Source organism: Phaseolus vulgaris, chromosome 1 (assembly GCF_000499845.2).
Source record: "Phaseolus vulgaris cultivar G19833 chromosome 1, P. vulgaris v2.0, whole genome shotgun sequence".
Classification (NCBI taxonomy): Eukaryota; Viridiplantae; Streptophyta; class Magnoliopsida; order Fabales; family Fabaceae; genus Phaseolus; species Phaseolus vulgaris.
The window spans coordinates 8773198-8800385 of record NC_023759.2 but is presented as its reverse complement, the minus strand read 5'-3'; the positions used below and the strand labels follow the sequence as shown (position 1 = coordinate 8800385).

The 27188-nt window shown below is 32.4% G+C and overlaps 2 protein-coding genes across 2 annotated transcripts; both read right to left on the bottom strand.

Moving 5' to 3' along the window:
- Positions 1-648: 648 nt before the first annotated feature.
- On the bottom strand, positions 649-25200 carry LOC137813489 (uncharacterized). The gene is made up of 5 exons (XM_068615780.1): positions 24419-25200; positions 23715-23747; positions 14325-14369; positions 9414-9437; positions 649-808 (listed from the first exon to the last, which is right to left on the bottom strand). Exons 1-5 carry the CDS (start codon positions 25170-25172, stop codon positions 732-734), a joined length of 933 nt encoding a protein of 310 aa, XP_068471881.1. The 5' UTR covers positions 25173-25200; the 3' UTR covers positions 649-731.
- LOC137813490 (rust resistance kinase Lr10-like) lies at positions 1080-2384 on the bottom strand. Its single transcript, XM_068615781.1, has one exon. The coding sequence runs from the start codon at positions 2177-2179 to the stop codon at positions 1160-1162; it is 1020 nt and encodes a 339-aa protein (XP_068471882.1). The 5' UTR covers positions 2180-2384; the 3' UTR covers positions 1080-1159.
- Positions 25201-27188: the final 1988 nt, after the last annotated feature.

Below are 27188 nucleotides of genomic sequence, written 5' to 3'. Positions count from 1 at the left end.
TCAGAGTAAAATCCTCTCTTAAAAACCTAAGTTCTCTATCTTCAAAGTTTTTCAAAAGATGTTTTTTAAAAAAAAAATACTTTTCAAAAATTGATTTGTAAAGTTTAATGGATTAAAAATTCCAATCAATTTGTTGATTTTTAATTTGAGTTTTCAATCTATTAAAACAAAATAGATAAGACATCCTAAAATTTTAAAAGATTTAAATTTGTTAAACATATAAAATAATAATATCCTTAAAACCAAGAGTTTTGAATATGTCAAACAACTGTTTTTAACAAATTAAATATCTGTATAGAACTTTTTGAGGTTGTAAGTAATTTTAACATATTAAAACATAATTTCAATTAATTGAAATTGCCTTAATACCTAAGTTTTAAACAATTTAAAAAAATTTGAATCATTATCCTTGGATCATTTCTTATGATTCATTTATGTTGATAGTTATAAGCATACGAACCATACAATGAAATAGACTAAAATACACACATACACACAAATGTTATATGAAATAAAGTTTTCTTCATTAAACAAAGTCTTCGATCGTCATGAGGGTTGAATTCATGAAATATAATTTGGCTCAATCTTCGACTCCAACAATAGGTGCATAAGTGTAAAACCAATTTTGGTGCAGGGTAAGGTGCCAAGTTGCACTTAAATCCATTATCCACATAACATTGTTTTCCACCACTAGAGCTAATTATTGTTACTCTCGTCAAAATATGTTTGTCTTATAAAGTACTTGCAATAGAATCTTGTGAGGTTGATCCTTCAAAGTTCTTTCCTCCAGTCTTTCTATGCCAATAATCTAGCTTACAATAAAGTACTATTATCTAGCTTACAAAATCCCAATTATTGTAGAATTTAGTACATGCACTTATCAGAAAATATACCTATTTAATTTATTATTTTAACTAAATTTACTTGTATATTTGATTAAGTTTTAAATAACAATTAAAAAAAACTTAGGATGCTACAACTACTTTAGTATAATTAACATATCGAAAATCTTTAAACAAATGTTTAAATTTGGTAAACCATCATTTTAAACTTTGAAGTATAAAACAATAGGAAATAACTTAGACAATGTAAATATTATAGATGAATAATGTTTAAGTCGTCACTAAGTTTGAGGTAAATAAACAACTAATATGCATTATTAAATACTTTCATCTAGTGGATCATTAGTGACAATCCCCATGGAATAGCTTGAAGAACTAATGAACTCAGACATTGTTGTTTGGTCAAAGCAGATTCTTTCCAAAGTTTCACGTGGATACAGAGAAGGCTTGGGAGGTATTTTAAGGTTCTCAATATCTCCTTCAAGCATTTCGACTACTTTATTCATGGAAGGACGATCATTTGGTTTTAATTGTATGCACCAAAGTGAAACTATCATAATTTTTTTTGCAATTTTCTTCTCATCCTCTATGACATCTTCCATTTCTATATCTTTCTCTTTGTCAAGTTGATCATAAATCCAAAAGGGAAAATAAAGTTGGCTTGAACGCTCTGCATGGGGGTTTAAGTTTTTCCTCTTGCTTGCTAACTCCATCAGAAGCATTCCAAAACTATAAACATCAGACTTATCTGATATTTTTCCAATATTTGTATAAAACAATTCTGGAGCCATGTATCCAATTGTCCCTCTTGCTGCTGTCATAGTCACAACACTCTTGTCTATTGGATATAGTTTTGCCAATCCAAAGTCAGAGATTTTTGGGGTGAATTTTTCATCAAGTAGGATGTTGTGGGGTTTGATGTCAAAATGCAAAATCTGCATCTCACAACCATGGTGTAAATATGTAATCCCATGTGCTACTCCCATTGCTATATTATATATTGTGTCATAAGTTAAATGCATATTTCCTTCACTTGAAAATATAAATTTGTCAAGAGATCCATTGGGCATGAACTCACAAACAAGGGCACGTTTTGAGCTTTCAGCACAATATCCAATTAACTGCACTACATTTTGATGATGTATTCTTCCAATGGTTGCAACTTCATTGATAAAGTCTTGTCCATTACCTTTTGATTTTCGTAACACTTTTATAGCAACAGAAGGTCCACTACGCAACTTTCCCTTGAATACAGAGCCATAACCTCCTTCACCTAATTTTTCATTGAAACCTGTGGCCATCTTCTTAATCTCCTTGTATGTGTATCGAATAGACATCAAGCTATTTTGCTCTAAATAACTTTCAATATTTTCGTATTCGGACGAATGCCTTCTTCTCCACTTATACGTCAAAAGAGCAATAAACAATATGGTGCCAACAACATATCTAACTATGAAGTATGGTATAACATACTGTCCCAACTTAATTAATACTAATTGATTTGCACCGTAATATTCAATATTTTTGTTTTGTCCATTTATTGTTCTAACCAAGCCTGTGAATTAAAATCGCAAATGTCATCATGTTATAATAAAGAAAAAAAAATCACACTTCCTTAAAATGAAATAAAAATCACTTATCAACTTCTTTTTATTAATATAATAATAATAAAATCCTTAAACTTTTAAAGTTATTTATACTTATTATTATTTTCATCATTTATGGTATTATATAGTGCCAATACATTTTTTATAATTATTTTTTATGTTATGTTTTAATTAAAAATAATTATTCTTTAATAGATAAAAATATATATTTTATTTAATAAAACAAGTAATTGAATAATTTACTTCTACTAAAAATAATATATATCATTAAATAAAAAGAATAGATATTTTGATAACTATCTTTAACGTCATTTTTAATTAGATAATTTTATCTTTTAATAATTTTTTATTTATTTAATTAATAAAACAATAATTAAATAATATATTTCTACCAAAACAATAACTTTTTTTACTTAAAAAGTAGTAGAATCCAGTAGTTCTCGCGCTTATGTTCAAACTAACGAAAACACATTTTTCTCACATGTGTATTCACATCTTTATTATATTCAAATAGATAAAATTATAATTTTAATACTTTTATAGTCTTTTATTTTATTTTTATGAATATTTAATTAAAAAATATAAATTAATATATATTATTTTGTAAAAATAGTATTGTAAAATTATATAGCTGTTATTTTTTAAAAAAGAAGTTCTTTAATTTTGTTAAAATAAAGAAGATTTATCCAATTATTTATTTTATTAAATAAATAAAAAATATAAATTTTATTTATTAAAAGGTAAACTGTCCAATTAAAAATAAATATAAATAACTTTTATGGTTTTTTGACCATGATGGGGTTATTTTTTTTTATTTTTACCAAAATGGGTCCGTTGAAAAAAACATTACAAATTTAGGCAAGTCGTGCCAATTCGGCACGACTTCATATGTAGAAATCGTTCCAATTAGACACGACTTCTGCCATGTCATAATGAAGTCGTGCCAACTTGGCACGACTTCTGCCCCGTCATATTGAAGCCGTGCCAACTTAGCACGACTTCTGCCACGTCATTTTTTTTTAATTTTATTGTTTATATATTGGATAGTAAGTTATGTAATGTTAAAAATTAATTTGATACATAATTTTCTAAGAGTGTTAGTTTTAAGGAACAAAAAATTGGATAATCGTGTATGGATCATGTTTGACGGTAATGTAATACAATAACTTGATTAATTAAAAAATGAAGAAAATTGTTATTGAATTTGGAAATAAATAGATAAATGAAAAATTATTATATTTGGAAAATAAATAGAGAATTATTGTTGTGAATTTGCAAAAATAAATAGTTTGAGAAGTAATGATTTTACAAAACACGTAATGATGAGAAGAAATTAATTTGTAACATTACATAACTTACTATCCAATATATAAACAATAAAATTAAAATAAAATAAAAAATTATGAGGTGGCAGAAGTCGTGCTAAGTTGGCACGACTTCAATATGACAGGGCAGAAGTCGTGCCAACTTGGCACGACTTCAGTATGACAGGGCAGAAGTCGTGCCTAATTGGGACAACTTCTGCATATGAAGTCGTCCCAATTAGGCACGACTTGCCTAAATTTGTAATTTTTTTTAAACGGACCCCATTTTGGTAAAAACCAAAAAACAATAACCCCATCATAGTAAAAAAAACCAACTTTTATAAGTTTTTAGATAAATTATTTTCTGATTTCATAGGTAGTTTATTTATATACATAGTTATTTTGGCTTTAAAAAATCGCTACTCAAAGGATAAAAATAGGATTAAAAAATTATATAAACATTATTTTTTAATAGATAAGTTCTTTAGTTATTTTAAAATAAATAAATAAATTTATTTTATTATTTATTTTATTAAATAAATAAATAAATTATTTTTATTAATAAAGGATAAAATTGTCCAATTAAAAATAATTTTTATAATTTTGTAAACAATAATTTCTTATTTTGTAGGTAATGTGTTATATAAGTAGTTATTTTAGTTTTAAAAAATATCAAAGGATAAGACAGTGAGAATTTATGTACCAAAGAGAATATTATCTTTATTAATGTTATTGCAGATAATAAAATTTTAAAAAGTATTTCTAAAAGAATGATTTAAAAGTTAAAAGAAAATGTATATTTATGTTATTTTAAATGGGAAAGTTAGACCATTACAACAACAGGATTCCTCTTTTTACTAAAGAATAAAATTATAAAATGATAAAATTATCAATTAAAAAGATGAAATTAAAGATAAATTTTTTATTGAGATGACAAAACTATATCCTTGAAAATTAGAGTTCGGTGGTTAAGCAAAGGTTTGTCGGCGCTTCTCTTCTAAGCGGTTAGGTTATTTTTCTCTCTAATGTTGTGGGATTGGGACAAATTCTTGTAATTTTTAAATTTTTTAGGGGTGTCTCAAGGACTAAGGTTGTTCTTCGCAAATCAAGTTATCTTATAGGACTTAAACACAAAAGATGAATTTTGCAAAACCTTGAATAATGTTGGTGATATCCCTCTTTCACTGTTATCTTCTTCTTGCATTAATCACTAGTGCAAAAAGAAGAAAAGGATACGCTTTATTTAGTGCGGCTTTTGCGCTACCCGCTTTCAATAAAAACGCGGTGGCATTTTTGAAATTATTTTGATTTACGAATGCGGTTATTTGAATAACCGCATTCGTAAATCAAAGCGCTTGATTTACGAATGCGGTTATTTGAATAACCGCACTTGTAAATCAAAGCGCTTGATTTACAAATGCGGTTATTTGAATAACCGCATTCGTAAATCAAAATTCTTTGATTTACGAATGCGGTTTTACCTTTAACCGCATTCGTAAATCCTTTTTTACCTTAAATTTTGAAGCGCGCCACACACAATTTCAAACTTTATTTCTCGTCTTTGCCTTCGTTTCGCGTTTGCACTCTGAGTTCGTCTCCTTCTACTACATTTGCATTCCATTTGTGCAATGTAAGTTTCTTGAACTCTCTTTTTTCCTCTTCATCTTCACAAATATATGCATAAATGTTTTTCGTTTTTCTTATATATGTTTTTTTCCTTGCATTAGTGGTCTCGAAGCACTCTTTCATTGTCTTCGTGGTTTCTTGTGGATTTTTTGGTTTGCTTCGTTGCTGCTTCCCTGTCCGTCGTCCCTTCTGCTGCCGCCACCGTTGTTCGCTCCCGTGACTCTTCATCAATCTTGGCTTCACACAAGATTGACGATGTTTTAAAATTTTTAATGATTCGGCATATACAAGTGCGGTTAAGCAAATAACCGCACTTGTAAATGGTATTTATAAATGCGGCTATATAGCCGCATTTATATTTCTTGATTTACAAGTGCGTGTTGATCAAATGCGGTTATAAAGCCGCATTTATAAATTCAAAACAACCGCATTTGTTTTATGTTTCTGCACTAGTGAATGGAGATTTGATATCTATTCAAATTGATGTAGATGTGTATCTCGTAAGTCTTGAAGAAGGTAAAATCACCTTCATGGAAGAATAGTACTATCCAAAGGTGACAAACCTCTTACTCATATGAACATGAGCAAAAAGTTGGATCTTACATGAAAGTCTCAAGGATTTTGGAAAGTTATTCCTTTGGGAAAAGGGTTTTATGAATTTGTTTTTTCTTCTCTTGAAGACATTAGAAGAGTCCTAGCAATGAGGTTATGGAATCTCAATTTGGGTATCTTGATAGTCTTTGCTTGAACCAGACTTTGTGCCATCTTAAATGAAACTCACCAAAGCTCCATGTTGAGTGAAAATCCAGTCTTCCTATGGAATATTGGAAACCAAAAACAATTTTCTCTATAGAGAAATGGATTAGTACTCCTTTTTCCCTTGATGACCGCACCTGAATAAATTTAGAGGTTTTTTTGCTTATTTGATATGTTATATGCTTTCCCTAATCAAATTTTGGTGGAAATACCTGGTTTTGCTTTTTTGCAGATATTGAATTTGAGAAGTTGTCTCCATTTTTCTCTTTGTGTAAAATGACAGGGTATGATATTTCTAAATGTAGACGACATCCTTATTGAACAAGGTTGCTTTGATGATTTCCAAATCCAGCTTGAAGAATTTGCTGTTGTGTGTAGTTAGGTAGATTTTGAGTTGTTAATTTGCACTTAGTTATGATCCAAGTTCGTATGATTTGAAATCTTTTTTGAAAGTTTTGTTTTTCAAATTTGTGTTAATTTTAGTTAGTTGTTTCGTGTTTTAAATCGTTGAAAAAGCTTTTGTTCTAATTTGGTGACTACAACAAGTTTTTCAAATGGTTAATTTATCGCGACAACCAATTGAATTACACTTACGGTTTTTAAAAGGATTTAAAAATGATTTGTTTTCTTTTGTCTTTTTTGTAAAGAAAAAATAGTTAGTTATTTCGATAAATGAACAAACTTTTTATGTTGAGTTTCTAACCGAAAGTGAAAACAATCAGTTTGTTTTAAAAATCAATTAAGTGATTTTAACAAAATTTTGTTATGATTTTCAAATGTTTTTAAATGTTTGTAATAGATTTCATTTAATGATCAAACTGTTTTACCCATCTTTTAAAGTCTATATAAAGACTGTTTTCTCATCATTTCAAAAAGAAAAAGAGAGTTTATTGAACATGTTTTTCAAGAGAGAAGACTAAAGAGCTTTTAATCATTCTTGAAGTCTTGGATCATTGCTTTTGTGTGAAATATGATTATGAGTTTTATGTTCTATTGTTTTTCAACTGTATAAAGCTTAGGTGTATTCTAATTCATTCTTTTAATTTGTATTGTGTGTAAAACAATTTCATATTGTGTTTCTAGAAACTGTGTTTTTGTTAAGTGTTGTGTGTTCTTGAAGGATTCAAGATCAACACTCTTGGTTGTGGTGTAATCTATTTTTTGATTACTTAGTGAATTCCAAGTGGTTTGCGGGGGATTGGATGTAGCTCTTTGTTTATAGTGAACCAATATAAACTTCTTTGTGTGAATCTCTCTTCCCTACTCTGATAAACTATTTTAAATACTTCTCTGTGTGTTCTGCATTAAACAATTAGTTGATTTGTAAAAAACAATAGGTTTATATTTTTCACATAACTGTAATCTATTGAGTAACCAGTTGAAAAAATAAATCAATTGATTGATTTAACTGATCTTTTCAATCTACTAATCTACTTCCAGCCTTTTTGAAAATCTTGCGAAAACATTTCACCCCCTCTTGTTTCAGCCCTATATTCTAACAATCCTAATAACCTTAATGACATAATCAAACCGTCTACTATTTTATCCAAACTTGTTGCAGAGTATAAACCTGTGACTATCCATACCAAAAGAAATTAAAGATGCCCCTCACAAGGAAGTGGTTAGTGTCATAGAGAATCAAAATTTTGCAGTAGAGATATAGAAATATGATGTACTTGTTCATAAGACAGGGGTGGTGGAAGTTGAGGGAGTTGCTATTGATCTTGATACGCTTAGTTGAAGTTGTTGTTGGCCAAGTGGAGGTTGGATCTCTTGTTGGTCAAAAGTTTAAGAAATCTACAAAAGAATTATTTGTTGTTGATAATGTTTCTTTGTTTTAATTGTTGATATAAGGTCTGGTTCACGATCTCAGGATGATATTTTTGTTGATATACTCTCTTTGGAGAATGTCCACGAATCAAGTGATTTGCTACAAAAAAAAAAGACTCCTTGCCTCTTGAAAAATTTAGTCTTTTTGAAGGATTTTTTCATCTCGAATCTACAACTAATGCAAAAGTCCTAAATTTGCAGTTGCCAAATGAGTTACTTTTAAATTTATTTCTCAAAATTTGGCCTTGCAAATTGTTTTGAATCTCGTTTAGATGGTGAATAAGAGACTCAGAGACATGTTCGACCATCTTGGTAATGAGTATAGTTGAATCTACGTTGGCTGACATTTTCTTAGAAGAAGTCAATTTGGTTTCTAAGTTCGGAGCTGAAAAGATGGATAAGGAGAAATCATTAAGTGAAGACAATGAACCAGTTCAAACTTTCAGGAGATTGGGACGTCCTATAAAGTCGGAGTGAAAGCCAATAATAAAACCTCCAAAGCAAGTCAACCCAACAAAAGTAATGGTCTGGATGTGCATTAATATCATAGGATTTTGGAATTCAATTGTTTATCCGTGCTATCTTTATGGGAGCTACATATTAGAAAATCTTCTTTTATTTTTCTTTTTATCTTTATTTAATTTTTTTATTTTTTGGTTTAAACTCTCAATGTAAATGCTTAAGTTACTCTTAAGTGTTTTTTTTTGTTTTTTTACGTCAGTCTAATATAGTCTCTCTTTCATATAATAACATGTGTTGTGTAACATTAGTTTTATTTTTAAAAGATGACATTGAGGATCCTCTATATATAGTTGTATAACCATATATATTATTTTAATCTTACTTTTACAAAATTATATAAATATAAATTTTATAATTTTAATATATTTTTAATATTTTGTTTGCAAAATTATATTATTTTAATGAAATAAAAATGTGGATATGAGTTTTCTTAGTATTAATAAAGGATGCTGTTCAGTTAACATATAATAGTCAATAAAAATGAAAACAATTACTCTCCTAGAACCTGTACACAAATTCTTATCTTTAAAAGTATGTCATTGGAAGAGTTAAAAATCAAAGTGATAGATCTCATCATAATAAAAAATTATTATAGGACTGTTTTGGCAAAAATAGTTTATAAATAATATTAGTTATATTTGTACAATTTTTTATAAGTATTTTTATAAAAGAAAAATAAAAATTTAAAAATTAAATCAAATTGTTTATAAATTGGAAATTGAAAAGGTTATATTAAAGAATGTGTAAAAAATAGTTTAAATATAAATTAGTTTTAACTTTTAAATAATTTATTTAATGTTTTTATATTTTTATTCAAATAAATATATTTATAAAGAAACTTGTTCCATCAACTTATTACTTATAACATATATAAATAGAGGAATAAATTTTTACCTAAAAAAAAATATACAAATAGAGGAACTCACCTTCTTTGATACTATAAATAGTCCCTGTAAAATAAAAAAACAATCTTTGAGTTAATAAATAATCTGACACAATTAAAAGTAAAATATTCTTTTATGTAAAGGGTCAAAATAAAAAGTAATGTAAAATCTAGGGAACAAGTTGGTGTTTTAAATACTCATTTGTTGCATTATGTTATATCTTATTGTGAAATCTTTGTTTAAATTTGTTACGTGAGTAATCCACGCTTGTCTGAATTAACTAATATCTTTAAGGAGGAACATGCATGATGCCACTCGAGGAACTGTTGTACTACATGACTGCTGAATTTGAATTTACTTATATTTTAAACTTAATAAAAAAGTTTAAATATGTTTTTCCCTCAAATCTAACTCACTTTTTTATGCATTACATTAAAAAAATATTTTGTAGTTACATAACTTAGAAAATGTTATTTTTATCTTCTTCTAGACACGTAAGGTGGTTTTGGATTTCCAATTTACTGCGATTTTTAACTGTCTAAAAGGGGTGTTGGGAAGTCTTACATGGCCTGCATCAAGTATGGGAGTGCAGTTTATATATGTATAAACAACTTCACATAATGTCAATTGGTTTTAAGTTAAAATATAATATAGTATTAAAGGTCATAGCTGGTTTGATAATCATTTACTATTAAACTCATCTGGTTCGATAAATAATGTGAGATTTCCACATCTCCTTTCATATTGTTTGAACTATTGTAGGACAATGGAGTTTTAAGGGGTTCAAGGTCCTATTTGCAATCTAATTTGTGTCCTGTGTCATCTTTGTTTTGTTATTTTTTTCTTTATTATTCTTAAATATTTTATTGTTTAATTAAATATTGTAGGTGAAAATGAGGGTTCTTTGAATTTCATCAGTGTATTTGATATTGCAGAAGAATTTCAAAAGTTTCTTACTACTTCGTCACAAGTCATAATTCTTAAAATTTTTATTCTAATTCATCAAATATGTCTCATTTCTTATGGATCCTTGATTTTGATGTCTCACATCACATGTCATATGATCTTATGTTTTTTAGTCCTCAATTTTCGTTTCACCTATATCTATTTGGACTACTCGTGGTTCCTCAATGCCATTAGCAGATATTGGATTTGTCTCCACATTTATTTTCTCACTTTAAATCTTGTTTGTGTCGCTCAACTATGTGACTTTACTTACTCGCTTTCTTTTTTCTTTTACTAATTTTTATGTGAAGGATCCTCAATTCAGGAGGTTGATTCGGACAAGTTGTAGATATGGGGATTTTATATAATAGATGAGCTAAAGAATCCAATTATTGAAACCTCCATTTTGATTTATCATTTTTATGTATTGGACATGTTTCTTTCACTAAGTTAAATTACTTGGTCTCCACTGGAGTTTTAGGCAAGCTACAGACCAATGATATCTCTAATTATTGTGGTTGTAAACTTGTCAAATTTACTACTTTACCTTTTATCAAGTGTGTTTTTAGGTCTCATACACCTTTTTGAATTGGCTCATTATCATGCACAGGGTCCATCTTTGGTTCCTAACAAAGGTGAATCTCACTATTATGTATCCTTATATTGATGAACATATTTGTTATTATTAGGTTTATCTTATGAAACATTGTTTTGAGTTTTTTTTTTTGTTTTTATGTATATCTTATGTTTCATATTATGATTAAAACCAAATATAATGTTTTTATTAAATGTTTTCAATGGGATTTGGGTGGTGAATACACTTCTAATAATTTTTTGTGAATTACTTATCATCAGTGGAACTCTTCATCAAACTTGTATTGATACTCCTCAACAGAAGGGAGTTGCTGAAAGAAATCTTGAATATACCAATTTCTTTTATTGTATGATTTAGGTATGTCTTATTTTGTTCATGTTATTATTCAAATTTCATCTTCTGTTATCTCAGGTATGTCTTAATGAAAACCATCCGACCTCGAAACTTTCAGCTGAGAAGATAGAAAAAGATTGAGACTTATTGAAGATATTGTAAAGTGTTTTTCTTCTTCTTAGCCTTGTAAAAATTGTATAAAGTAGTTAGGAAGGTTTGGGTCTTGTATTTTGGGCCAAAGTAGAGAAGGATGTAAATAGAAAAGAAAGTTGAATGTATAATAGTAAAAGAGAGGTGTAAATAGAAATGTAGGCAAGGAAGGCATGAGGCTCCACATGCCTTCTCCTCAATGGAGAGGATTTGCACCAATAAGGTGTGACACTTGTCACACTCTCATTTGAGAGGTTTTGCGAGACTTTCTCCTATAAATAGGAGTCTCTTGTACATGATTTTTAACTCTAATTTGAGTAATGAAATGTTGTCCAATTAAGACACTTTTACTTGTTCAAAATTCTCTCTAGAGTTGTCTTCTTGTTATACAAATTTCTAGACTCCTCCTAGTAGTCTTGGCTTAACCTCACTATAGAAACTAAGTGTTCACCTAACCCCACTTAGATTCACTAACATAATTTTCATTTCTTCCAAAAATTTTACAATTCTTCATGCTTCTGCAATAGTTTTCATCATTCGTAGAAGATATTCAAATCAAAACAATGAAGAAAAAGATCCACAAAAGAAGATGCAAGCTTAGATTGAATCATGTCTCCATTTCAAAAGTTGTATGGTTGTGTTTCTAATTAATCTTCCTTGAAAGGTTTTGGTTCTACATTTTTTTCTTCATCCACAAGAACATAATAAATTGTCCTCTAGTTTTGTAATATGCACTTTTCTTAGTTATGGGATTGTCAAAAGAATTATCATCGCCATGATCCTACCAACCACAAACTCTATATTTCTTGTTAAGTTGTCTTCCTTGAACACATTCCATTATATTAATTTTCTTTTAACTCCCAAAACTCCCTGAAATCTCTTGTGATTATTGATCCTTCACGTCCTTGGTATCCTCCATGTGTTCATAAGTCCACCCAATCACCAAATTTTGTTTATTCTTTTTATTCTTCTTCCTTTGCTTTCCTCTTAACCATAATTCATAAATTTATGAGTCCTCTTCTTATAAAAAAATTGTCCTTGATTCACTTTGGCAATAGGCTATGTAAGAGAAACTTTCTACTTTATATGAGACTGCTACTTGAGACTTGATATCCTCCAAGAAAAAATGGCTTTTTGTAAAATTAAAACAAAGTTGGATGGGTTTGTTGAGCATTACAAAACTAGTTTAGTTGCTAAAGGATTCTCTTAGGAATATGTTATAGATCATGCATAAATCTTTGTCCCGGTTTCTAAGATGACTACCATTTGTATAGTTGTACTCTTATTATTGTTGTCTCTATTCGTCAATAGGATATTTTTTAGTTGGATATTAAAAATGATTTCTTAAATGAAGATATATAAAATGAGGTATACACGATACCTCCTCTAGGTGTTTCTCAAACAAGCTCTTAAACTTGGTTTGAAAAGTTCTCCATAGTTATTGCATCTCTTGGATTTTGTTCTAGTGATTGTGAATCTGGTTTGTTTTGAAATACTTCTTCTCATGACCGTATTATTATCTCTTTATATGTTGACGACATGATAATCATCAGAGATGATGTAGATCGGATTATAGTTGAAATTGTAGTTGAAAAAATAGTTTAAAATGAAAGGATTTGTGTTCTTTTCATTATTTGTTGGATATTGAAGGTACATATTCTCCTAAATGTTATCTTCTCTCTCAATCTAAGTATATTGTCACTTTAGCACATGCTCGTCTTTCTGATACGCATACAATTGATACCTCTATTGAACTTAATGTGAAATATACTTCTTCTGATGGTGTTTCTCTTATGATCTCACCATGTATCATACTATTGTTGATATTCTATTATATCCACCCATTACTCATCTTGATATTGCTTATGTTGTTCATGTTGTGAGTTAGTTTCTTGTTTTTCCTACTAGTGCTTTGCATAGTTGTTTTCTGCATTCTTAGATATCTTCGTAGTACTTAATTTCAGAGCTTTCTTTTTCCCTCATCATCTTCCTTGAAGTTGTGTGCTTATTCTAATGTTGATTGGATTCATGACCTTACTCATCATAAGTCTACTACATGTTTTTTTGCATTTTTCTAAAAAGATTCCCTTATGTTTTGAAAGAGCAAGAAACAAGATAATGTTTATGGTTCCTCTAATGAAGTTGAATATGGTGTCATGACTCTAGCCATTACTGAGATAGTTTGGTTGCATTGACTTCTTTCTAACATGGATGTTTCTCTTTATAGATCAACTCCTATGTATAATGACAACAAGAAAAATGTTATTCAAATTACTCATAACTCAGTCTTTCACGAGTATAATTTTTTTTTAAATTGATTGTCATTTTACTCTTCATCAACTTCAACATAAAACCATTACATTTTATTTCATTTCTTCATCTAGGTAGATTGTTAAAATATTTACAAAATCTCACTTTATCAAACGTTTTCAATTTTTGAATGACAACTTTTTATGTTTCATACTAATGCATGCTGATTTTAAGAGAGATGTTATATTATATATATTAATTAAAGAAATTTACTTTATCTATTGTAATATTTATATATTTATGTGATTTTTATGTCTTAAAAACTTCTTAAAATTAATATTAAAAATTCTATTACTCTTCTTTTTCATATGTTCTTAGTTATGACTGCTAAAAATATCTATAAATAATATTATATCACTAATTTAAATTTTCAATTAAAAAATGTTAAAACTCATATTTTAGAAATTTAAAATGGAAGGGAAAGAAGTTTTAATTTAGAAGAACAACATAAAAAAAATTCAAATTTAAATTAGGAGATTAAAAAACTATATTTAAACATGAAAAAAAAGGGAAAAAAAGAATGTATAATAGGTAATATGATAGTTATGTAGAATCAAAATTAGTTGTTGGTATTACGTTACCATTCAAACCTAGGTAATCCAAAGAGGTATAATTCTTACCAAAAACATACTTCATCCACCGAGGCCTCAAACGTGCATATTCAACTATTCGCCCCCCAAAAAAAGGAAAAGAGTAAGCACAACTCATAAAGAAGATTTACATAAATTTAATAGGGTATGTATGTTTCTTACTATAACAAACACTTGTCCAATTAAAAATTCTAATTTTTTATTTTATTTTTTCTAGGAGATTCTCTTATCTATGAAAAAGGAAGAAACAGTTTCTACCTCATCCGGTTAAAGTTGAATATCCTGATATGATTTTAATTATTATTAAAATAGTTTGGTTGCATTAGTCTCATTCCTAGTTTTTATCTTTCTAGACCAACTCATATGTATTATGACTTTTGTTATTCAAATTGCTTAAAATTAAGTCTTTCATCATCACACAAAACATTATGAAATTAACTATGTTACTTTTTATCAACTTCAACCAACCATGGCTTTTCATTTATGCATATTGTTCATTTATTTATAAAACCCCACTTCGTTAAGCATTTTCATGTTTTACAGATAAACATTTGAGAATTTAAGAAAAATGTTATAATATATATATTACTTAATACAGATTTATCTCTTTTTTGGGTGCAATATATAAGATTATATATAAAATTCTAGCCAATAGATTGAAAAATATCCTTTCTAAAATTATAGACAACTAACAATCTACTTTCTTGAGAGATAGGTGTCTAGTGGAAAACATTGTTGTAACAAATGAAGTGGTGGAGGAGTTAAGGAAGGGCAATAAGCTAGTAGTAACCATAAAAGTTGACTATGAAAAAGTTTATGACTCCATTAGGTGAGATTTTTTGTATTACATGCTAAATAGATTAGGGTTTTGTGCTAATCATTGGTAGTCCTACTCAGGAATTTAAACCAACAAGGGGTCTAAGACAAGGCGACCTTATAACTCCTTTTCGTTTTTTGGTGGTTGTGGAGGGTTTGGTGGGTCTCGTAAGAAGTAGCCTAGTTGATTAATTAGAATAACTTGGGATTAATGGATAACTAAACACTATTAAGAATTATTGGGCCTAAGCCAACGTAATTAAGACAGAAGGCCCAATATAAGGCTATAAATAAGACAAGACTCACATGATAAAAGGTAATGACTTTTCTAGTTCCAAACTCACTAAACACTCATGTACCCAAACTGACTTGAGCGTTAGAGTGTCTTTGCAGCTACCCCACCCATTAGACAAACTTGATGGCAAGCAGAAGGAGAAAAGGCAAAAGAAATTTGGTAGGGCACATTCAGTCTCAGATTGTAAGAACATTTTGGCGCCCACCGTGGGGCCGAAAGAAAAACATATCGAGTAGCCACATGGTAGCAATGAGAAATATGACAAGAAACGACCGACAGCACGAAGGAACATCAGTGGACCCAATTGCCATGATGATGGAAATGAAGAGAGAGTTTGAAAATATGAAGCAAAAGAACGTGAGAGAGATAAAGGCTTTGAAGGTCGAGAACTTATTAATGAAGAAAAGTTTAGAGATTGGACAAACACCATTGATAGAAAGGAACACAGCCTGTCCGAAAACAAAACTCAGACACACCTGAAGGAGAAAATAGTTATTGACCCTATTATACTAGCTATACGGCTTCTAGAGCAACTGTAGGGTTGTCGTCACGTCGGCACCCCTTCACAGAAAACTTCATGGAAGTATCATTACCACCTATATGGAAGAGCCCGTCCATTGATAAATACGAGGGGAGCACCGATCCGGACGAACATGTTGATGCATACATAACATAAACAAGCTTGTACACTGTTGACAACGCCTTATTAGGTCGCGTGTTTCCCATTTCGTTAAAAGGAGCCGCACTGAATTGGTTCACCCGCCTACCTTCACATTCGATTGACTGCTTCAATACCTTAGTATTCAAGTTCTCGACTCAATTCGCTACAAGCACACCCCACCACCTAACCTCTCTCACTCTCATAAACATTCAACAAGAAAGGACTGAAACACTAAAGTCCTTTATGGATAGATACAAAAGAGTAGCCCTTTCCATGAGAGACTTGAGTCTAATGCTGGCGCTCCACCACCTGGTGACTGCCTTCAAACTAGGACCATTCTTTGACAGCCTATGCAAAAAGCTGACAAACAACCTAGACGAGCTGAGGCAAAGGGCTGCAAAATTCATGCAACTGGAAGAAATGTGAGAATTTAAAACAAAGTTCACAGACGAAGCTGAGAATCGAAGAGCGAAGAGAGAGGCACCCAAGGGAATGCGCGCGCTGAGGAGGCCCAAAGAATTCCCCAAACCGTTTAGATTCCTGCACTATACCTCCTTCACGATCGAACAATCCCAGATTCTAGAAAAGGCCCTGAACGCGGATCTGATACCGCCGCAAAAGAGGACCCTTACACCACCCAATGTCGATTAGATCAAGCATTGCAGATGTCACCGAAACTTCGATCACACTACTGAAGAATGTGCCACACTAAAAGAGAAGATAAAGGAGCTCATACCGACCGACCAACTGAGGCAATTCGTGCAAAAGAAAAGAAGGTTTGACCGACGCAAACTGAGGACAGGTCGTGGAGACTACCGCCCATCGTCCCTTTCAACGAACAAATTGTAGGTTTTTTGAAGAATTGGGTGGACACAATAGGGTATGTCGATATGTATACCAAGTTTGGAGAGGATAAGAGGCAAAAAACTGTCAATATTAAGTATGTGATCGTCGACACTGATACCTCATACAACATGTTGTTGGGAAGACCCTCTCTGAAATGGATTGGGGCCATCGTTTCACCCCCACATTTAACCATGAAGTTTTCGACCGAAAGTGGAAAATTGCAAGGGTAAGAATAAATTAGAAAACTGCCCAGGAAGGCTACGCGACCAGCTTGAAAATTTCGCCCAGGAAGGCTACGCGAACAGCTTGAAAATTCTGCCAAGGTACAGACTGCAAAAAAAGAGGAGATAAACACCATTGTAGGAAATGGTGACTTCGACCCAAGGCCACACGACGAATTGAGGGTAGAACCGAGATGCGAAACTGTTCCATGGCAAACTGGCAACCTAGGGCAGGACATGTAGATCAATTCGAACCTGCACGAAGAAGAAAAAACGAAAGATTGTATAGATCTTAACTGACAATAAATATCTTTTTGCCTAGACAGCGGACGACATCCCGGGCATTGACCCTAAAATCATGTTCCACAGGTTAGCCATTTGCCAAGAGGCTAGGCTGGTAGGTTAGAGAAAGATGAGGTTGGGAGAAGAGAGAAGGTTAATAGCGCAGGCGGGGGTGGGTAAGTTACTTGAGACCAGGTTCATTCGAGAAATCCAGTACTCTATGTGGTTGGCCAACATTGTACTCGTAAAAAAGAGCAACGGTCAATGACGTATGTGCACCGACTACACGGACCTGAACAAAGCATGTCTGAAAGACGCTTACCTGCTTCCTAGCATTTACAAGTTGGTTGATGGTGTCGCGGGGCACAACGTGATGAGTTTTTTGGACACCTACTCTGGGTATAACCAAATACCCATGCATGAAGCAGATAAATCGAAGACTGTGTTCATGACCGATAAGATTGTAAAGTCAAAGAACTCGGAGCAACACGCTAAAGATCTAGAAGAAATATTTTCCCAGCTTCGAAAGTTTGATATGCGGCTTAACCCGACCAAATGTGTGTTCGGAGTCGAAGGCGGAAAATTCCTAGGCAAGAGGGTAAAGACTGGTAGGCCGAATATCCTGAATGTTAAAGTTTTTCCCAAAGTTAGCCGAGAAAATAAGGCCCATTCTTAAACTAATGCGAAAGGCGAACATCTTCAATTGGAACGACATGTGTGAAGCCGCATTCACCGAGGTCAAGAAAAGGTTGACTACACCGCTAGTTCTCAGAAAACTGAAAGATGGAGAACCACTACTAGTGTACTTAGATGTGACAAATGAAGCCATTAGCGCCACTATCGCCCAAGGAACGACTGACCAAAAGCATGTATACTTTGTCAGTCGCGTGTTGCAAGGCCCAGAGACCCATTACCAAACGATCGAAAAAGTGGCGTTGGTGCATACCTCCTGGAGTCTTGGGCATTATTTTCAAAGTTATCAAATGATTGTTAAAACTGACTTCCCGATAAGCAAGGTACTCTAAAAAGTAGAATTGATGGGAAGAATGATAGCATGGTCTGTGGAGTTGTCCGAGTTTGGCATCAAGTACGAACCTCGATGACTTATGAAATCCGAGCGTTTGGCGTATTTTGTTTCAGAGCTACAGGACAATCAAGTGAGTGACAAATGGTGGACACTGTATGTGGATGACTCGTCAAATAAAATGGGAAGCAGAGCCAGGATAGTCCTAAAGGTACCGTGACACATCAGGATCGAGCAGTCCTTGCATTTTGGATTCAGAGCATTAAATAACCGGGCCAAGTATGAAGCGCTAATTCTAGACCTGCTCCTAGCCAGGGATATGGGAGCACGAAAGGTGACGTGTCGTAGCAACTCCCAATTGACGGTCAACCAAGTAAAGAAGGAATACCAATTCAAGGATCCTTTGCTACTTAAATACTTCCACTGAGTATCCGCCCTGATGACCGACTTCAAAGAGGTGGAAGTGAATCATATAAGGAGGGAGGAAAATACTCGAGCTGACGTACTGTCCAAGCTCGCTAGTGGTAAAAACAAGAAAGGATTGAGTACAATCATTCAACAAAGTATTCTCGGACCGACGATGTCAGTAAAGGAATGCCTAAACACGAATTCCGGGCCCCAAGGTTGGTTATCCATCATGGAAAAGGGAGTCCAAGACCGAGATGCATGCAAAGAGATAGCTGACTCTGCATTACACTGTAAGGCATCACATTTCCTATTAATCAGACAAGATCTATATAAGCGAGGCTTTTCGACACCTTTGCTTAAATGCTTAGGCAAAACGGAAGCGGAGTATGTAATGAATGAGACACATAACGGGGTGTGTGGAACTCATTCGAGAGGAAGTAATATGGCAAGTCGTGTCCTCAAGGCAGGATATTACTAGCCTGAACTAAGGGCCGATTGCACCGAGTTCAGCAAAAAATGCAAAAGTTTCCAGGAACACAGACCTCGTATCCTTCTGCCCGTCCAAAACCTTTAGAGTATCAACTCCCCGTGGTCGTTCGCTATGTGGGGAATGAACATCATTGGTCCCTTTTCCCAGACATTTGAGGAAAGGAAATTCCTCCTTGTGGCAATCAATTACTTCACTAAATGGATCGAGGCCGAGCCGCTAGCTTCGATAACAACGACACAAGTACAACAATTCGTATGGAAAAACGTTATATGTCGTTTCAGCATACCCCATACGATGGTTACCAAAAATTTACTGACAAAAAGCTGAAAAAAGTACTTCGAAGACTTCGCCATAACACACAGAGTAATGTCAGTCAAACACCCTCAGACGAATGGACAAGCCGAGGCGGCTAACAAGGTTATCTTAAACGAATTGAAGAAAAGGCTAGGAGTAGTGAAAGGGCGTTGGGCTGAAGAGCTACTAAAGGTACTATGGGCATATCGGTGCACCCCTCAATCCTCAACCGGTGAAACACTATATAACTTAACATATGACACTTGTTACGAGTCGAGGTTGGGGAGCTAACAATTCAAAGACAACTGGCTGACTTAACAGTCAATGAAGAATGAATTATAACGGAGCTAGATCTACTGCAAGAGCTCTGAGACAAAGAAAAAATACAAGAGGAAGCCTGCAAAATACGAGCAACTCGAAGATATAATGCGAAGACGAAACCCAAAGATTTTAATCCCGAAGATCTAGTGTGAAGAATGAAGGGCGATGATCAGAAGGACAAAACCGAAGAAAAGTTAGCATCAAACTGGGAAGGCCCGTTCCATGTAAACGAAAGCTTTTTACAACGGAGCATACCGCCTAGAATGCCTCGATTGACAACCAATACCAAGAACGTGAAATGTTAGCCACCTTAAATTTTATTTTAGTTAAGAATGTAATGCACTCTCGTCCCGAAAGCATATTGCACGGCCAACTGGAAATGTTGTACAAGGCATGAGAATGCAATCAGTTTCCTCCACACAACCATCTCGGTTAAGGAAGAATCCTAAAAATGGATCACTACCGACAAAGTAAAAGAAAAACCAAAGAAGAATCCAAAAATGGATTTGTAAAAGAAAGTCGAAACGTCGAAAAACACAACAACCAAGTAAACAAGCACGAAAAAATAAACGAAAAGGCGAATAATAAAAAAAACGAATAAAGGAGCAAGCTGTAAAAACGAGAAAATTGTTCGTAATTAAATATAGTAAATCAATACAATGTCCAAGATAGAAAACTACCAACGGTGACCAATCGTTTACATTAGTGATGTCAAAATAAGCACGAGCTCATCTCGACCAAACAAAAGTAAAGTTCAAAACGAAAAACCATCAAGACTTGCCGGCATCATCATCAAGATCGGAAGTGGCAAGTCATCCATACTCCTCTTCACCACCCTCATCTAGGATATCGGTAATAGGCACCAACTCCCCCTTGTAAAAATCCTTATTTACGTAAAATCTTCCCTTCATCAAGGGGGATGCCATAAAAGAACGCAGCTTGTTCCAGCCCCTTGTTGAAACGTGACTCGTGTGGGTGGAGGACGAAGTCTTGAGTGCGTTGGAGATCCTCACCCACCTTGTGCGGAGCCGGCTGGAATTGGTCAGCCCTCTCCCTCTTGGCCGAAGAAGACACAACCAGCTTCTCCTGCTCGACCAACACTTCCTTCTCCTTCTCTTTGGCCGATAAGCAGCGTGCCAAGAGCCTATCATTTTCCAACTTCAACCGAGCTAGCTCGGCAGCGAGGTCTTTGTTTTTACCAAGTAGAACGCTGTTGGAATCATGTGCACTTTGGAGGGAAGCAGCAGACTCGGCTAGTTCGGTTTTTAGGCCCTCTACTTTGGTGCTATCTTGCTCCTTTAGAACTGAGCCCATGCGTTTCCCGAGGATGAGAGTACAGGTACCCAGTTCAAAGAATTACACGGCCATTTCTGAAGGGGAAGCAACAATGAATTCCTCCTTCTCGACAAGCTAAGAGAAATAGAAACTTTTTCGCTAAGATACATATCTCGGCCAAGAAAATCTGGAGTTGAGCTCGAGCCCAACTTCAACATGAGGCCTCTTATAAGACCAACTCGAAGATGACTTGTCAGAATGTCGTTGTAAAGTCTTCTTGTGCTCCCGACAAGCTTTCTTCGAGCTGGGATCTTTAGGAGGAAGTTTCTTGGCAACAGGAATGGTTCATAAAGGGTCCCGGCTTGCCTTTGTTTCAACAATTCTTTATAGAAGAGTTTCCCGTCTCCCGACGTGGTGGCAACCATGATAGATGAAAAAGAAGAAAGTAAAAAAACATCAAAAGACAAAATCAAAACACAAATCACAAAAACAAAGCGTACCCTCGATGTCTTGAAGTCGAGTAGCCGAAAGGAAAACTCGCAACAACTATCGGGTAGGGAGTTTTCGAGGGAGTTTGTCTAAAATAGACAAAGTATCGAAGTCTTCCCAGGTCAGAGATGGCCTTGCCCATACACAAAAATGCGCGGGGTTACGAGTCCAGCAAAAGGGAAAACGTGGAAAGTTGTCGTCATAAAAAAAGGGACGACCCTCTTCCCTGATCACAACCTTAAAAAACCTCCCTTTAAAATTCTTATGAGAAGAAGTAAAGGGGGCTAGCAAACAAAAACTTAGCTGACTTATTAAGGATAACCACCCTACTCGGTTACCCGGCCTCATACTATACATTTGCAGGAAGACCTCGGAGTTTGTTTTACATTAAGAAATAAACAAAGAAGCTGGAAAGCTTGGACATACACCCAGCTATTCGGGTGGAGCTGTGATGGCGCCACATTCACCAATGGAAAAATCATCAAGGAGAAACCAACATGAGCGTCAGTTAATAGGCAAGAGTAAAAGAAAAAAATAATTGGAAGACTCAGGGACCAAACAAATTGAGTCGGATGGCGAGCACCTTCGAAGGGAAACGACCCCATCCGGTGAAGTCGGGTCCACCATGTCGATACTTGCACTAAAAGCTTTCAGGGAAGCAGTAATTCCAAACTGAGAAGGATACCCAAAAACATTTGAGTCAACCCATTTGTAGCTAGAAGTCCAAGGGCGGGGTGTATCCAACTCGGCAGTACCACCAACAGGGTCAATTGAGAGACGAATGTCTTCGACAACCCCTTCCACACTAGTCCTTTTAGTGACCAATGGAAACATTAACCACTCGCCTAGACAAGTTCTTTGGTCATATCACGATTTTTATTATACTTATTATTATTATTAATAATTATTATTATATTAATAATAATAATATAAATTATATTAATAATAATATAAATTATATTAATAATAACAATAATTATATTAACAATAATAATAATAATAAAAATTATATTAATAATAAAAAAATTATATTAATAATTATAAAAATTATATTAATAATAATAAAAATTATATTAATAATAATATAAATTATATTAATGATAATAATAACATAAATTATATTAATGATAATAATAATATAAAATATATTAATGATAATAATAATATAAATTATATTATTAATAATAATAATAATATAAACCACCCCACCTATGAGACATACTTGACGGCAAGTAGAAGAAGAAAAGGCAGAATATATTCTATAGGTACATTCGGTCTCAGAAGATTATAAGAATAAGGATAGTTTAGTCTCTAAATTTCATATTTATATTTTTGTCGTTTTATGACGTGAATCTTTAGACATCATCACATATTAGAAACTTCATTTCTCATGATTTTTTAACTATAATACGACTTTAATTATTTTAACAAAAATCATTAAAATTCATATTTTATAAATAGTTAGAAAACACAATATTAATCACATCATATTTGATACTGTACGCATAGAGATAAGAAAACCATTTTCAAAATGAAGGAAAAAAATTTAATTTAGCAAACCAATATAAAAGAAATCCAAATTTAAATTAAGAGATTACAACTATATTTAAACATGAAAATTTGAAAAAAAAAATATATAATAAGTAACATGATAATTCACTACAAGAAAATAATGAAATAAAAACTAAATTTAGATAAAAATAATAATTAGTTGTTATAGTGACTAAATTAGAGACTATTTTAGAAATAAAAAAAAAATTGGTTTATAAATTAGTTTTTATTATTGTCAAATGATTTCTAAATTGGTATCTAGTTAGTTACCAAGGTTTTTCTACCAAATTTAAAATCTAAATAATTTATTTGGTGGCTAAATTTGGTAACTAATTAGATACTAATTTAGAAACTATTTAACTAATAGAAACTAATTTAAAAACTAATTAGATACTAATTTAAAAACTATATAATTCAAACGTAGGCAATAAGAGATAGAATCCTTACCCAAATTATACGGCTGCCACCAATATCTCCTCCCTATTCACCCAAAAAAGGAACAGAGTATCAATATCAAATATGCACAGAAATTACTCAATAATGTTTACATTATTTACTTACTATATAAAGAAAAAACTAAATTAAAGGGTTCAGATGGTTTTGAAATTTTTTAAGAAAATAGGTGGATTGAAACCCAACTATTTTTATAAAATGATGATTTAGTATGATTTGATTTTTAAAAATATATAGATATATTTATCTATAATTTATAATAATATTAATAATATTTTATCGTTTTGTATATACAATTTTTTTTCTATTTTATCTTTAATAATATTTTTAAACTACGATACAAATTTACAAAATAAAAAAAATACAGTGAAAAAAAACTAATTGTAACAAAAAATGACTATGAACATTTTACATATAAATAAATCATAAATATTTAAAATATTTGATTCCTTATATTTTTTTATTATAATATCAATTAAATATAATATATAATATATTTAATTATTTTATTTTGATATAATAAAAAGCTCACATAAAATAAAAAATTATATGTATGTATTTATAAAAAATTATAAGAGGATATAATATAACAAATCATACCGATGGAGTGTTCAGCTAGTAAATATAAAAAAAATAAAAATTAAACAAACTCAATTTAACAGAAACATTAAAAACAGAAAACCTGCACTGCCCTATACCTTCCTTTTCGCATTCAAGGGTCTGGCTGAAAGAATTGAAATAGCAGTAAGTAGGTCCACAACGATCCTCACAGATCATAGAAAGCCATGAAAGGTCAAATCCATAGAGTAGCGCTGTGTGCATCATGTCATAGGAATATGTATTTGTGTCCAAACCCCACCACGATGTGAGAGCAACCAGCTTCACATGACATCCTACTTCAAAGTCCTCTGCAATTAGGTCACCAGCCATAGCATATATGTAGCCTTTCCACTCCCAATTCATGCATCCACCGGTATCCACATACGTGCGCTTCCCAGTCACTCGATGGCTACAATTCAAAAGCACTATATGCTGTGGCTCGGTATAATGATCACTGCCGTAAATCCAAGGAATAGTTAGGTAAGAACCATGATTGGGAGTTTCATACAGGAGATACGACCGGTAAGAAGTTGTGAAATTGGATGGAGAGAAGAAATAGCAAGGAAGAGAAGAGCGATTTGATTGTTGAAGTGTAGGATTCACCAGTCGGATTGTGAAATTATGGTAGTTGATGGCCTGCACATGAAATGTTCCCGAGACCAAAGAGAAGAGCGTTATATTGTTTTCACAAGATAGCTCATATATGCTGCGACCGCACCCTTGGTCTCCTTTCAATCGGAATGGATAAGATATGTTGCTGATTTTCCCACAGGAAGAAGGAGGGCAAGCATTTTCTCCATGAATTAGGTGGAGCAGAAACACCAAAACTATCAAAGCTCTCTCTCTCCACATGCTCACGCCCAAAGACTTTTCTGTTTAAACTTCTACTGCCAACACAATCCAAGCTGACATTTAAAGCCAAATTTCACGTACACAAGAACAGTAAATAAACCAGTCAAAAAAACCAAATTTGAGATATAATTATTATTTTTTGCAACAACTATAGTATAAGTTTTTACTAGAGTCAACTTGTTCTAATTCATGACTGCTTGTAGTAAATCCTTGTCAATTATAAAATGATATATGTTCTCGAATGGGTTTGGGCCTAGAGAACGATTCCTCCTGCCTCTACCTTTGGTCGGTCACTGATGCTCTAAGCTTCCTGCTTCACCTTCCTTCTCTCGGTCGTCTAACTCCACCGGCAGGGGTGATACGTGTAGAAGACACTCCAACGCTCAAGTCAGTCGGGTGGTAACACTCGGGTGTCACCGTACCTTTCTCCTTGGAATGAATGCTATTTATATTACCTTAATGGACCTTCATTGGTGGGCCGGATTAGAAGGTTGGTTCATGTTTAGGGTTGCGCTAAACAACACTTAACTATGAATTAATCCTGCTGACTTAGTCAACCCATGACTCATCGCCAAGAGTCGGTCGGTCACGTGTCGTCATGTGACCTTTTCACCATGGTCGTACCGGTATAATATAAAATAAATAAATAAACAAGTTTTATTATATAAATAAAATTTATATATTTAAAAGTATATTTTATATAATTATAATTTTAAACCTTTTAAAAAGTCATTAATTTTTTTATTACAAAATTTATCATTTGTATTTATTTTTAAAAATTAGATATGTTTTTATTTTATTTTATTTAGACAAGTCAGTTTATTTATTGATTAATTAGATTTAAATTTTATTTTTTTTAGATTTTTTTTATTTCTCAACTTCAACTATGGTTATATCTATTTTTTTACAATATTTATTATGTTTAATAAAATATTAGTTATGTGTAATAAATTATGTAATAAAATATTAGTTATTTCGTGTTGAATATGTTTTCTTTAATTTGAACTACATAATGAAAAAGTTACTCAATAAATAATAAAAAGTGTGATGATGAGAATAAATATTTGATACATCAAAGTTGATATCTTTTAAATTTGTTTTTATTTGTAGTTTATTAATATTAATTCTTGAAATATCCAAGCATTTTTAGTTATCTGTTTTGTCTTATTGAATATGCAACTATGCATGCTTAGTTTGACCCAAAAGACACCAACACGGTTGTACACTTCTTCTAATAAGTTTTTATTTGGACAAATAAAAGTTGATACAAAGTCTAAGCATTCATAATACACATCGAAAACTTATAAATGATTATTCTGTCTGCAAAGAATGTTGGTCTATTTATTTCTCTTAAGAGGATCTCTCTTTAAAGTGTTAAATTCAAAATCTCTTAAAAGAACATGCTTAAAGCTACTCCACGCAAACAATTTTTTTGAAAATAGAATGACAGTCTTGTGAAGTCAACTACTTGTCTAGGCTTGATAAGTCGTATCACGTAGACAAATACTTTTAATGTTGCACGAATCATTTAATGGATCTACCTACTTGAAGGTGGTCAAACATAAGATTAAAAAAATTAAGGGTGTAGAGTCTCGTCACGACTCCAAAAAAGACATGTAATAACTCTTTTATTTTTAGCTCTATGTAAAGAAGATCTCTATAAAGAAGAAATGTTGACAACGATGACACTTATAAAGAAACTCTTATCACTCTCCAACTTTAAAGCAATCTTTAGCCTTTTTTGTTTTTTAGGAAGAACATTATTTATGTTTATAACAACCAAGAAAAGAGTACTCAATCTTGTTTTCGTCCTAAGACGCTATTATCTTTTGGACATCGAATATTCGTGATCGTTTAAATTACAAACTTTGTTTATCAAAGTGTTTTAGTCAAGAGTAGTTGGGTCCAAACACTACTCATACTTAGCTAGAAGTAATTGTGTTCAAAGAATACTTGTGTTTTTAATTAGAAGTGGTCGTGTCCAAATTATATTTGTAGTTTAACAAAAAGTGACTA